General features: G+C 32.6%; 1 protein-coding gene across 1 annotated transcript in view; it reads right to left on the reverse strand.

Annotated features, from left to right (window-relative positions):
* The window catches only part of LOC140058903 (protein CLEC16A-like), a 40,823-nt gene that overhangs the window by 13,223 nt on the left and 12,056 nt on the right, over window positions 1-15,544 (reverse strand). Inside the window, exons 16-21 of the mRNA XM_072104690.1 lie at window positions 15,046-15,174; window positions 14,223-14,343; window positions 4,138-4,183; window positions 2,862-2,970; window positions 2,463-2,625; window positions 1,835-2,009 (exon numbers count right to left, since the gene is read on the reverse strand). Coding sequence (XP_071960791.1) covers window positions 1,835-2,009; window positions 2,463-2,625; window positions 2,862-2,970; window positions 4,138-4,183; window positions 14,223-14,343; window positions 15,046-15,174 — 743 coding nt within the window. The remainder of the gene's footprint in view (window positions 1-1,834; window positions 2,010-2,462; window positions 2,626-2,861; window positions 2,971-4,137; window positions 4,184-14,222; window positions 14,344-15,045; window positions 15,175-15,544) is intronic.

A 15,544-nucleotide genomic window follows, 5' to 3' on the forward strand; every position in this document is an offset into this window, starting at 1 on the left:
ATTTACTATTAAAAACATAGAGTGAATACCAAAAAAACATAACATATTGACCAGCCCAAAAGGGTCCGGTATTGGGAGTGTTGACTGTATTTTCATTCATGTGACTTATCACCTTCATCTATTGCCCCAATAACAATTGGGCCGACCCTGGATCGGCAACTAATAAGTGTACTGTATACAATATAATGCTTTTAATTATGTATCAACAGTAAAATACATGTTGTACTGGGATGTACGCATTCAATGTTCGCTATCATCTTGGTGTAAAAACAGTAAGAACAGTCGCGATCCACATCGCCGCTCCCGTATACAAATGTAACCTTATCTTTTATCACTGCTAGTGCTACACTCGGTTTCATTACTCATTACTCATTTTCTTTTAACCAATCACGATCCATAAAAAAAAAGTCAATTTAAAAATGCATACAATTTAAAAGTTGAACCTTGAATCTCTCTAATCTATCTAATAGCTTGTTCTGAGAACTAATCGCGATAACAGCAATCAACCACTTCAGAAATCGAGCAATCACCGATAATCGTGTAAAAGTACGATTCTTTCGTCACAAAAACGTTAATAGTTGTTTAAAACCATTAACCTTTTTTTTAGAATTATATTTAAAATACCAAATATGGTAAAATATTGACGCAATTTCTGAGCAATTGTTAATTTCTTTATATTGAGTTCTAAGTATGCTGCTTGACAAATAAAACGATCACATTGTCTTATTCTATAGAATTCTTGAGAAAGAGCAATATTATACGAACAATTTGAATTATTTCTGAGAAGTGATTAAATAACTGAACATGGACATAATCTTAAAGTACAGTGACGCAAGATAATAAGGGTCATTAATAATAATTTTCCAAGTAATATTTTTCATGAAATATGACATTAATTTAATTTCTTGGTATTCATGGTAGAAACTGCCAAACCACCAAACTGAATTTGCCTCAAATTAATTAAAACCCAATGTTTACTTGATGATGCAAAATTCTTTTTCCGGAAAAACCTACCAAACGAATGCTAACAGTTTTGTACAAGGCTTAAGCTCTGTCTACACTAAAAAAAGTGTGATGTGCCCTAATATGGTAGTGATATGACATCATCATATATGGGCACATGACATTTTTTTTTGTCACATAAAGTTGAACTGATGGATTTTAACTCAAGACCCTTGATTTTTTTTTCAATGTAAGCAAAGAAATCCTCAAACTATCATGAAATTAAATACATGCAATATTTTTTATAAACATATCTTAGTTTTTCTTACTTTTAAGATTTTATTCAGATAATTTCTTATTTTATTTGGAATTTCAATGCGATTAAGTCATTGTTATCCAGTCTTGTAGGAATACATATTGAAAATCTGTAATAACATGTCATATTGGCACTGGTTCAAGTAAGCCGTCTAGGTAATTCCTCTGCACTGTTTTTAATACTAAGCGGAAATTATGTGCGTTGGCATGATCAAGTGTACAATGTCTGACAACAACTTCTGCAAACTTTTAAATTGATTTGTATTACTTGACACTAGCACAATGGCCAGGACAATGATAAAGATAAATTGATTAAACTTTTTAGGAACGATGCCTCTTATGAAACCAATTTCCTGTCTAATTTCTAGAACACCTTGATCGGTGGTGGAAGAGGCGTGGCATAAACAAAAGAGGGCACTAATCGCACATGGAGAAGAAAACTAAACAAAGAAACAACTTGGGGATTGAATTGCTCACGGCGGTTTATGTAACTGACTGACAAACAATTGGTGGCAGCAAACAAATATAAACCAAACTAGAATAATTTAAGAACTGTAGAATAGGATCATCAACTTACATTGCTGTGGAGGTAGCAAATGGATCTAATTTACGAGATGCACCAGCAGGAACTGCCATCCCAGGTCGTGATGAAAAGGCAGCAGAGAATGACCCACCAACTGGGGAGGCTGGAGGTGGAATTTCCAACAGCAACGCCAAACGCTCCATCTTCATCTGCCGTACTTTCTGACGACCTGGAAGAAGGATGCTCTTTTAATAATGCTGTTTAGATCTCTAAAATGCTGGTCACCAGTTTTCTCCCACTCAAGTCCAACAAATTAAGCAAAGTACTAAATTATTGATATACTATAAGATGTAATTAATCTTCTAAATACAAAAAAGTCAAATAAAATGGTATTTTGACAAAATATAGCCTTTGATTGCTCTATGTTTTTAATGGTGAGGCCTAACCTACCACTACTACACAAGTGTTTATTTTATGTGTTATTTTCTTATACCAGTTGGAGCCAATTTATTCCAGCAAATCTTGCTGGTGAAACCTGCTTTAGGAGAACACTGGGTCACTGAACATCATTTTCAGCATGCATAGAAACACCAATGATGACAAACTTTACTACATTCTAATCCTTTTTATGTCATTATACCATTTTTTCCAAAAATGATGGTAAAAGTTTGATTAACTGTACCTTTTAAAAGTCTTTGCTTAGCTGCCATACACCTTATATGGTCATCAAAAATAAACCGTGCAGCCAATAACGGGAAAGGTTTGGCGTGGCTACTTATCAATCGTTTGTGAATCGTAACATGCAGTGATCGACTATCATCCTTGTCGCCTTGAACTTCGACATCCTAAAATAATTTAATTATACTTTAATTTATAATTTGATTATAATGTTGGGTATTATGATGACAGATGACAATTATTGAACAGTCATGAAAAGGTAATAATAAAGATAACGTAACACTTTACCGTCTACTTCCAATGCGAAGCTCCCAAATATAAATGATCCAATACAAATTTGGGGTATATCCCAAAATCTCAACACTATTCAAGTTCAACTTTAACATCATCAATAAGTACTAACCTGAAGTGGTCCCACAAACTTGACCACACCCCATCCAAGTCTTTTAACATCAGGTTCAACTAAAATCACTTGGTAACTATCCATAACAAGGAAACGCCGCTGCCTCTGACTAAAATCAAAATAAAACAAAAAATTACAGGTATGTCTTTGAATACAAATAAAGGTGTGTAAATGTTCTTTTGGAATTATCATTACTGATGTTTTGATAGTTGGTTGATCCTCTGCAACCTCTAGGATAAATATTCTTAGGAATCTTTAATAGGATTGTGGTGCTTAGTCATTTTTATGTACAATAGCAACTTTAAGATGATATGTCTGTGGTAGCATGAAGATGTCTGTGGTAGCATGAAGATGTCCTCGGTAGCATGAAGATGTCTGTGGTAGCATGAAGATGTCTGTTGTAGGGGTGATGTTATCTGCTGTAGGGGTGATGTGGTCTGTTGTAGGGATGATGATGTCTGTTGTAGGGATGATGATGTCTGTTGTAGGGATGATGATGTCTGTGGTAGCATGAAGATGTCTGTGGTAGGGGTGATGATGTCTGTTGTAGGGGTGATGATGTCTGTTGTAGGGGTGATGATGTCTGTTGTAGGGGTGATGTTGTCTGTTGTAGGGGTGATGTTGTCTGTTGTAGGGGTGATGTTGTCTGTGGTAGCATGAAGTTGTCTGTGGTAGGGTGATGTTGTCTGTTGTAGGGGTGATGTTGTCTGTTGCAGGGGTGATGATGTATGTTGTAGGGGTGATGATGTATGTTGTAGGGGTGCGTGTGGCGCAGGGTGTTGGACGTTGGACTACTGATCGTGAGACCGAGGTTCGAATCCAACTCTCGCCGCATTGCTTGTATCCTTAGGCAAGATACTTTACTTACGTTTGCCTCTCTCCACCCAGGTGGTGTATAAATGGGTACCCGGTTAGATCAAGACACAACTTTGCGCTGATTACTAGCTGCAATATGGGAGTATGTTTCCATACGTGTTTGATCCAAAAAATGACTGGGGTAATAATGTTCAGCGCTTAGAGAAGCTTGCTTGTAGAGCGCTATATAAGAATGAACTATTATTATTAGTATTATGATGTATCTTGTAGGGGTGATGACGGTAGAGATGGTATATGTCGTAATAGTAATAATGATGAAAGGTAAATATGGTAGCCATGGTGGTGATATTTCTTTATGTGCTGGTAACAATAAACTATATTATGGTGGTTATAATGATGATGGTTGGTGACAGTGTTGTACTGGAATGTTTATTGCACGCCCTGTAGCATTATAACTTACCCTTTGTCTTTAGGTAATACAGAGCAAGCTATTAGATCACTATTATCTGCAAATGAAAAAAATAAATGTTTCAGGGAATCGGTGCATAAGACATAAGGGAAGTCAACTTAGGTCATATCAAGTAATGCCATCCCCTCACCCCGACAATCCCCTCTATTTCTGTACACTGTACGTGTCTACTGGTGGAGTCACTGCAGTAACTATAATTGGTTTAATCTTTAAACTCATTTATGCCTTTTTGGTGGGGAGAGGAAGGGGGTGGTGGTGGATAATCATACACACTGTTTATTGCGGACTTGCAAAACTATATTCAAACACAATAAAATCATATCAAACGCAATGGTAGAATACATGTTCCAATAACTAAAACAAACAGATTGAGATATGCCTTTGTTGCAAATGCTATTCATATAATTAATTCACGTCACCATCGATAAAATGTTATGTAATACAAGACTATGTAAACAATGAAACTTTTAAAACGTAAATTTTTTCAATTTATAAATGTTTTTATATTTTTAATATTTGTAAACGTTTTTAACATTTTTAGCCTATTTGAAATTTTAGCAATTTATAAATTGTAAAGGTTTTAGGAACATTCTAATGGTTTGAATCCTTTTAAAGCTGTTTTAAACTATTTTAATCTCCTGAATCCTATTCAATTTTAATACCCAGTCATTTTTACACCGTGTTTCATAACTTATATTTTTTGTGCAATTATGTGTGTGTACATAATATATTATATTGTATATCTATTCATTATTTTACTAATAATTGTCAATCTTCAAGAAGAATTTCTGTTGTTATTTTATGATGATGATGGACAAATAAAGCATTTCAGTATTCAGTAGTTATTGCATTAAAAAAAAATGTTACTGCAGTAACTGCAGTAGAATAATTTTGACATGATCCCTTATTGTAAATCTTTACAACACTGTCTCTTTAAACATTCATGCATTTTCATTCCTAATACAGTACAGCATTAGATTGAATAATAAAACATGTTTTCTTTTATTGCATAATTAAAATTTATAAATTCGAAGAATTGTAAACTATTAATAATTTATGGTTTACAGCCTCATGACAAAAAATGATAATTATAATATATTTATAATAGATTGTAATTTCTTGGAAAATTATAGTTTGTAAATGTAAATGATAAATATAGCTAGTTTCTATTGGGATTGAAACAATCAGTTTTATTGCTTTTACAAATGAAAATTGATTATTAAATATTTAACATTTTCTACGAAATTATTCAATTATTTAAATTTCAAGAAGATATCATATTTTTAGCAATAATATTCAGAAATCATTTTTTTACAAAAATGTCAGATTTCAATGAAAAGGAATATAATAGTGTATAGTACAATAACATTTTTTCAAATTAAATCATAGTATTACTAGTTTCATAATACTGAAGTTAAAGAATCAAAATACAGTAGAAATTAAAGGGACACCTTCTGTCACTTGAATAGGGTTGGCCATGTTACATATTTTCACATGTCAAAGTGTCTCTTAATAGGGTTGGCCATGTTACATATTTTCACATGTCAAAGTGTCTCTTAATAGGGGTGGTCAACTGAGTAGGGGTTGATCATGGTGTTAAAACCTATATTGTTCCTTGTTCAAAAAATGTCCCCTCACTAGTACTGTAGTATCTATGATGAAATATAACATTGAATTTTAACATTGAATTCTATTTAAGCACAAGTTATGCATATTGTGCTTGCCTTCCAATCCCAAGGTCCGGGGTTCAATTCTGACCTAGTACCAAGGTTGTAATTGTACTCCTTAACCCTCAAAATGAGACTTAGTTTATAAGCAATTATTAAATAGTTTATCCATTCTGTAATTTGTGAGTTGCGCACTGTTGGATGCATATAAAACAAATAAAATAAATTGCCTTTGTGTAATCAGTAAATGACATAGTTAGATTTAAGGGCCGACGCCCCTATCTCAAACATACAACAATTATGTTTCCTTTGTCATGTTTATCTACTGTGTTATCTCTGAATTCAATTAATGGTATAATAAATAGTTACAATCCTCTGTGTAAACAAGTCATCCATTAATGGTTGAACAATCAAATTACAATAATTAAAATGATAAGTATTACTAATTTTGAGATTGTGAGATCAAATTCTACAAGAGAACAACTATTTCATCAAAATAATTAGTTTTTCTTAGAAATTGATATAAATTCTAAGAGAATTCTTTTAGAACTTGCAGAAAAAAGAATACTGTCCAGCCACTGACAAACATTTGTTTTGTTTAATGTTAAATCTTGTTAATTTTCACTGACCATATTACATATTTTCACTGACCATATACATGTAACAATTTTCACTGACCATATAACAATATTCACTGACCATATACATATTTTCACTGACCATAACAATTTTCACTGACCATATTACATATTTTCACTGACCATAACAATTTTCACTGACCATATAATATTTATCATGTTTAGATTAAACCTGTAAATGTCACTGTTGGTTTGAAATGGAAAAAATAAAGTTTAAAATAATATAATTCAATTTTAACCCTTTTTTTATTTTACCCTTTTTATTATTTGAATAAGGACACAACTGTTTTAACTTTCAATTTAATACATTTTCAGGAAATCCTATTTGCCGACAGTTCCAATTATATTTCTCCTTTAATCAAGCTCTATTAAATTAAATATATCATTTTGACACTCAATGACAATGAGATATTTTTAGCTACTGCAATCAAGGTTATTTTTCAGAGAATTTATTAGATTTTTATCTACCACAATAGTGTCTCAACTCAATTCCACGAAATCCAGATTTGGACAATGAATATTTTATGAACAATAGCTGATTCTATCCTGTTTTGATTCGTAAAGGAAACCATTTCACACAAGGTCCTCCAGAAGTCTTTCCTGACCGCCGCAGGCCAGCTAAAATACACCAATATGTAAACAGAAAGAAAGAACATTAACCCTTTCACTGCAGAGCATTATTCACACCTCTGTGCGTAATATATATTTAAGAAAAACATGATATTTTAATAAATTGCAAAAAAATACTAATTGAGATAATTGTGTAATTATTTTTGTGGGGTGTGATGGGCAAAGGGTTAGTCTACAGTTAGGTATAAAAAAAAAGTAATTTGCATATTGATGACGTCATGTGACGTCATTACAGGTATTTTGGATTTTGTGTGTTTTATCGAATCAACAAAAAAATTATATTTTCTGTAAGAAATTCTTATGGAATACGTTTTTCCAACTGGATATTGATAAAGATACGTATACCAAATAAAAATATTTAAAAAAATTGAATTATTTTTATTGTTTTATAAAAATTATGCACAAATCAAAGTTTTGGGGCAAAATTATGCTTCTCAAAACAACTTTTCAAGGTAGAAATACTATTATGCTATACTATATATAATTAATTAACTATAGAGGGCGCATTATTTTCAAGACAATAATACAACTATAGAGGGCCATTTTTTTTGCTGGAAAAAAATTTTAATGACTTGCATAAATATTCAAGTTCGTCGAAAAAATATAGAGGGTGCTATATATTATAGGCAAATACGATTAAATGATTGTTTTGCCCATACCCGGTATTACCGTGTATACATATTTCAACGACGTCTGTTTATACCCGGTAGTACCGGGTATACGCAGTGAAGGGGTTAAAAAGACTGATACAGTTCACATGGCAATTTAGTATTTAGCTCTTTATTAATGTAATTTTTGTAATGTAAAAAGCTGGGTTCATATTTATGTGCAATTTAATTATACAGGTTTGTGTTTATGTGAACAGGGTATTGTGAACATGTAATTCTTTTTAAACCATTTAGATTTTGAATTAGTGTTGAAATATTAAAATATACTGGCCGACCTCTTCAGTCAAAGACTGGTCTCCCAGAGGACCCAGTTATGAGTGGCTGTGATGTACTAGTACACTGGGGTAACTCCCTACTCGTCTCGAAAGATCTACTAGGTTCTTTAACGTGCACATGAGCTGGATGTGTAACATTGGAACTACGGTTTATATAGTAGTTCTTATCCGAGAAGATAAAGTATAGTTACAGTTAAAATAAAGTATAATACAGTTAAAATAAAGTATAGTTACAGTTTTACAACAAAAAAATTCTTACAAAAAACACCGCTCGACATTTCAAAATTAATCATTGTTCTTTTGATTAATTTATGATTAATTATAAAAAGACGTCCTTTAATCGCAAAGATACATAAAAATCAGAGATAGTTCTTTAATTATGAATCACATGCCCATTTTTTCACTAGTTAATTGTATACACAGCATTTGAAGGAAGACATGTGTACCTTTCCAACAATGTATTATTTGCCAACAAATATTAATCTACTAATTAAAAATGGCATTTAAAAATGGTAAATTTTGAACTTTAATGTGCTGTAGCCTGTTTGTCTGTGACCTCAACCTGAACTGTAGGCATGCAACTGAATACCCTCTAGAGACTTACAAGTGAAAATTCTTCCACAATCTGTTGATTCGCGTCAACCAATCAAATGGCAAGAATCCAAAATCGTTTAACCGTGAGCCCTCATAAACTCTTTTCCCAGACGTTTTTTGGGTCCAGCAGCTGGGACCTATAAATTATAGTCGAGTTTCCATTTTAGCAAAACTGTCGGCCTTAGATACTAAAGCTACCGCTATGAAACAGCTTATTAATGAATATGTCCTCCTGGGACATACCTGGCTAGAGCAGCGGCGCGAAAAATAAATAAAATATATACAGCAATAAACATTACAATGCATCAAGCAAGAATTGTGAGCTCTTGATTGACTCCCTTTAAATATTTTGTTTGTAATTACCAAGAACATATTACTAGCTTAAAAGTTACACAATGAACAGGTAATGACACACAGCTAATGAAGCTGTCATTTAGAAATGATTAATAATTGACTCACTGCATGTTTCAATGAAACTATATAATTGAAAATAATAACAGCTCATAATAAATGGACATTTGTCATGTCATTCCATTATTAAATTAACATTGACAATGATTTATAATATATCTAGAATATAAAATTAGAAAAGAGAAATTCAATGTAATTTAATCGTTTTTCAGAATTTAAAGGATGTTGATTTAAAACTACCCTTGATATATTCCCCTTTCCACCCTTGATATATTCCCCCTCCCTACCCTTGATATATTTCCCCTCCCCACCCTTGATATATTGCCCCTCCCTACCCGTGATATATTTCCCCTCCCCACCCTTGATATATTCCCCTTTCCACTCTTGATAAATTCCCCTTTCCACCCTTGATATATGTCCCTTCCCCACCCTTGATATATTCCCTTTCCACCCTTCATATATGTCCCTTCCCCACCCTTGATATATTCCCCTTTCACCCTTGATATATTCTCCTTTCCAAATTCCACCCTTCATATATGTCCCTTCCCCACCCTTGATATATTCCCCTTTCCACCCTTGATATATGTCCCTTCCCCCACCCTTGATATATTCCCCTTTCCACCCTTGATATATTCTTCTCTCCACCCTTCATATATGTCCCTTCCCCACCCTTCATATATTCCCTTTCCACCCTTCATATACTCTCCTCCCACCCTTGATATTTCCCCCTCCCCATCCCTGATTTTATACCTCCATCCATAAAATAGCCCACAATTGATACAAGCCCTTACCCATGATAGTAACTTAACATTAGTACTGATAAGCTCACCCACACCTCACCCCTCGCAAAATATAGAGAAATGATCATCATGCCTCATGCTGACCCGTAACTTCACTTCTTAAAACCAAGAGAATCAACTTTATAACCAAAGTAACTTGAGATAATTCTCTACTCATAACGACTTCTCCAAGATTATTTGAGAAGTTTTTTGTGTTATGGAAAGATTGGATGACAAGCGTGTACTTGGATTTGAGCACGTTTGCGGATTAACCGTAACTCTACTTAAGATTTACTCAACATCTTCCTGGAAGTGCCTAATCAATATTGCAACCTAAATCTGACAATGACCAACTAATGAGCATTCAATATGCCTATAAATATCAGCGGAAACAGTTTAAAATACATAAAACACATTACAAAACATGATGAATCAAGTTTTTTGTTATTCTATGAAACATTTATTATTAAGGGAACACTTTCCTATGAAACAGACGATGGCCTATATTTTATTTTTTTTATACAGTATTTCATATGCATACAACAGCGAGCACAAACTCGCCAATTACAGGATGGATAAACTATATTTTATAATATTATATTTATCGTGCTTATAAACTAAGGCTTAGGGAGTGGAGTCGTGAGTTACAACCCTGGCACTAGGTCAGGATTGAATATCGGCACAAGGTCAGAAGTGAACCCCAGACCCCACCAAGCTACAACTCCACTACGTTTTAACACTATCCAACTCCTATAGGAGACACTCCTTCGGAAACTTTGTTCGGTTCCAAAAGCATCTCTTTTTATAGGGATTTTATAGTGTATTTGAAACATTAATAAGTCATGTAGTGCATGGTTACCATTCCAAAACATAAAGTTTAAAAATTGTTTGATGCAACATGGACTGGAAAAGACACTTGGAAAAACTCCATTGTAAAGTACTATATTAGAGGTTAAAGAATTTCTATAATCTAAATCATGAATATATTCATAAGTAAAGATAAACAGTAATATTGATTACTTCTTCAACATACACAATTTTAAAGTCACCGGTTTACAGGGTATTATCAATAGCTTTAGTGATTTATTCTCAGAATTTCTTTTGATACTTTCGTTTTTTTATTAAAAGAATCAATTATTGATGGTAAAACAAATGCATATTACAAGAATTGAAACCACAATGTTGATTAAAGACTTATACAGTCAATGATTTTTGTATGATTAAGAACTAATCAATATTTATATTATCTTATGAATAATTCATAAGGTATTGATTTGGTAATTCCAAGCAGAGTTTTAATTTAGTATTTTAATTGTAATGTAATCTTAAAACGCATTCAATTTTAATTGCATCCGGTTCTGATCAATATCATTATCATCTGGAAATATACAGTACAGTAACTGATGAAACACATGGCAATATTATTCTGTAAAGCTCTGTCTACACTATGAAACTAGCTTGAAAAAAAAAGTGTGATGTGCCCAAATATGGTAGTGATAGGATGTCATCGTTTTTCCAATATCACATGTTTTTGTGACATATAAAGTTTGATAATGTACTGTAGACATGACAATATTATTCATAATCTGTAAAACTATGTCTACACTATGAAACTTATTAGCTTGACAAAAAAAGTGTGATGTGCCCAAATATGGTAGTGATAGGATGTCATCGCTTCCATATATCACATGTTTTTGTCACATAAATTTTGATAATGTAGAGATGGCAATATTATTCAAATTCTGTAAAGCTCTGTCTACACTATCAAACTAGCTTGACAAAAAAAGTGTCCAAATATGGTAGTGATATGTTATTGTGTCCATATCTGGGCACATTACATTTGTGACTGGTGGTAATGGTTTTGTCACCATTACTAGTAAGGCATGATTTTAAACAGCGGACAAGGTTTGACAATGACCATACTCTGCTGCTTATATTTTGTTACTAATACAATACACTAGGAAACATGTGGTAATGTTTTGAATTATATTAGTAATAATAAACATTTTCACCTAGAACAATGACCTATTCATCTTTCTATTTCTACTACTATTCCAACCGATCATTGAATGTTTTAATTATTATATATTTTTTATGTAATTATTTGAAATATATAATCATTTTTTGAAAATATCAATTTGTTATTCATTTATATAATGCCATATTTATATAGCGCCATTTTCATGAAAGAACATGTTCAAAGGCGCTTTACATAATAATACAATCAGGGAATATAAAACATAGTAGATCAATTTCTCATACAATATCATAATAGTTTATTGTAAAATAGGAAAGAGACCCAGCTAATTTTGAAATATAGTTTAAAATCTCCCTATGATCATTCCAGTTATTTTGATACGCATATGTATGGATTCATGCGGACAAACATACAACGCCTCCCATGGTTCTCCCAATATAGAAATAAAGTACGGCAAATTAAGCGGAGTACCAAATTATATAAAGATGTAACTAGTAGTACTACAAAGAAATAAATTAATATTGTAATCTGTCTATCAACTGTCTGACGACATACAGCCTTTGATTGCCGTTGGTCTATGTTTTTTATGGCTAGGCTAACCTACTGTACCACTAGTAAATGTTATGTATAATTTCCTACACCATTTTTAATACCGGTTGGAGTAAATTTAAACTGGAAAATCCTGCTGGCAAAACCAGAGAACACTGACTCCCTTATTAAGATTACAAGCTTTTAGCCACAATCTTATACTTTATAAATTTCTGGATGCAAGTTTGAACAGAGTTAAAACAGTGAAAACTTAACAGCTCCTTAATATGAAAAAGCTAGCTGGTCTCGTTAATAAATTAAAATTATCTAATTGTTTGATCATCAATTAGTTTGATTACCGGTATTTGTTTACATGTATGTATATTTAACAGATCTTATCATTAATATTTATAATTGAATGACGAAAAATAGTGCAGTGACCACTTGATGATTAATAGCTGTGGTGGCAATATACTGATAATGGTTTCAATGAAGGGCCTTGATGGAAATTTTGGATATTAAATTTCAAAATAAACCAAAACTAAAAATAGATTGATTGTGAGAAATACTGTCAATCAGGCCTTCTGGAAAACCTACATAACTTCCTTCACAAAACCTACTTACTTGTACTGTATTGCAAAATATCGGCACATTGTATTCTCAGTGCCATTGTGAAACAGTATGAGGATACGGTTGACTACACTTAACAATATTCAATTCAGGGTTTAAAATGTAATTATGAAAAAGTTGGATTTTCCACTACCATATTTAAATATCACACCACTTTGAATAGACAGCCCACCCTCTTCCCTCAATGAAGAAAACGGAAAAGAAAGTAAAAAGACACCAGGCAGACCAAAAGAAAACTGGATGAACCAAATAAAAAAATATTTAAAATGAAAAAAATGTAGTCTTTAGCACAATTACAAACCATCCTGCCCAAAAAAGAAAAATATGAAAACAAATCGTGGAAAGCTTAATGTCGGAATGATGGAAAATGTTTCAAGAGAGGATGGAACATCGTTTGAAGTAAATGCCCTCTCGAATAAATCTATATTCTTGCTTGGATAAATGCCACATTCACACTGTACACACAATAAAATACATTTCTATTGGTAGTAGAAATTACTGACTGCAGACGATATACAATTGCAATAATCTTGATATTGTGTTATTTTTCATATTGAGGGGAGATTTATTGAGTATATGTTCCCATTTTAACACCCAAAAATAAACTTGCCCTAGATTTAACACCTCTCTTGAATAAATGTTCTACTAAAAACCATCCTGAACAACAATTTAAACTTTTTATAAATTCTAATCTATTGTTAATTTGTGGTAATGTACGAATTTCTTACAATAGCACCAGTCAGTCTATCGTTACTTAATTTCATCACAATTGCAAGTTTTATAATTAGTTTCATTGTAGTAAACACAATTGATCTAAATTCTCAGTACAATTAATACAGAGAAATTGTTTCTTTCTTTTCCTTATTTGTGTACTTCGTGGGATCAGAATGGTAATAAAAGAAAGTTCTAAGAATAAAACATATAATCGTTTTATTTTGAGCTAAAAATAATGTTTTGGAATGAAGGATGTTATTAAGCCCTAGAATAAAAAAGATATTTATCCTGTTCACTCCAAAAATGACAATGGTTTTTATGTGTTTATGCCGCAAATTGCAACAAGTGAACAAGCAGCCATTGTCTACAGGGTCATAAGAACACCAAGCAGATAATTACTCCAGTAAATGTAATCAACCACAACAGTAAATACAACAATGCCCTCATTATTTACTGCAGTAATAAAATATAAAGTCATTCTAGGCACATCCGTTTAAAATTAACTATAAAAAATAAATAGAAATGTTTAAAAAAATGTATTGCTAACAGTAACAATAAACTTACTCAGATCCAGCTTATCTCCTATCAATATTAATTCCTGTTTTTTAGTCAAAGGTAACTGCGTCTCTTGTAGTTTTCTTAATTTTAAGGAATGGTTCCTGAGTAGAAAAAACACACGTATAGCCTGCAAAAAAAGTGTGTACGTGCGAGATATTAAAAAATGTGCCGATTACTGTATATTCTTGCATAAGCTAAAGGATTATTTAAAATTTGATAATGCAATAGTTTGGGACATCCTCTACTACTTATTATACAAGGGAGGCTAAAGCTCTGTTCACACTATCAAACTAGTTTGATATGGTAGTGATATGCTTAAATGTGGTAGTGATATGACATCATCATGTCCATATATGGGCACATCACATTTTTTAGTCACATTAATTTGTGCTAGTGTAGACAGAGCTTAAGCCATTCAAAAAGCCAGCCCTTGGATTCTGGCTGGGAGTAGAACAATATACAGTGGACACTACAAACAAGTCTAGTTTTCAAACATGCACTAACAGTCACACCTTGCAAGGCACAAAATGTTTACAAAAAGCTGAATGTGCAATAGAACCATTAAATAGAACCATTAAATATTATTTTTACCATTTAGCAGAACTAATACCAAATGACATGTGGTATGAAATTAACCAATCAAATGGCAAAGATACACTCAATAAAGAATAACTAGACCCTAATACCTCCAAGCGAAACCTCATTTGGGTTAATTGGATTGTTTTGAATCTAAGCCTTGCAACATCAAATTTCCTCTCTATCAATTATGTGTATTTTGTATTTTGTATAGATTTCATATAAAATCTGAGAATGAATATTCTTCACTCACCCTTCTTGATCTTTCTAGCTCTCCAGAGGGCAGTCTTTTGATAAAATCAATACCTGTCATTGGTGTTGCAGTTGGTGGCAGTAACAATGATGAATCCATCATTAAGTATTCCACATTCAACGGACGAGACTGAAATCAAAATAAACATGACATATACAAAGTGGCTTGTAGGCTATTAAATATTAGCATATGGGCTAGTAAAAGTCAGATAAAGTAGCAAAATTCATTCATCAGTGGAAAATTACTTCCATTTACTGTCATTTGCATATAAAATATACATAGAAATTATGTTTGCTCCGAGACAACAGATAAATGAAAAACAATTATAAAGTGTCACATCATTCTCGTACGGTATACTGACAAGCATTCAGTGCCCGAATAGCAGCTGGATAAAAGCTGTTACAAAACCTATTTGTACGAGAGATGATGGACCGGTAACAAATTATGGGCTAGTAAATTGGCTTGAAGGAGTAAATTCTACAGCTATGCTAAGACTAAC

The sequence above is a fragment of the Antedon mediterranea genome, chromosome 1 (genome assembly GCF_964355755.1).
Source record: "Antedon mediterranea chromosome 1, ecAntMedi1.1, whole genome shotgun sequence".
Lineage (NCBI taxonomy): Eukaryota > Metazoa > Echinodermata > Crinoidea > Comatulida > Antedonidae > Antedon > Antedon mediterranea.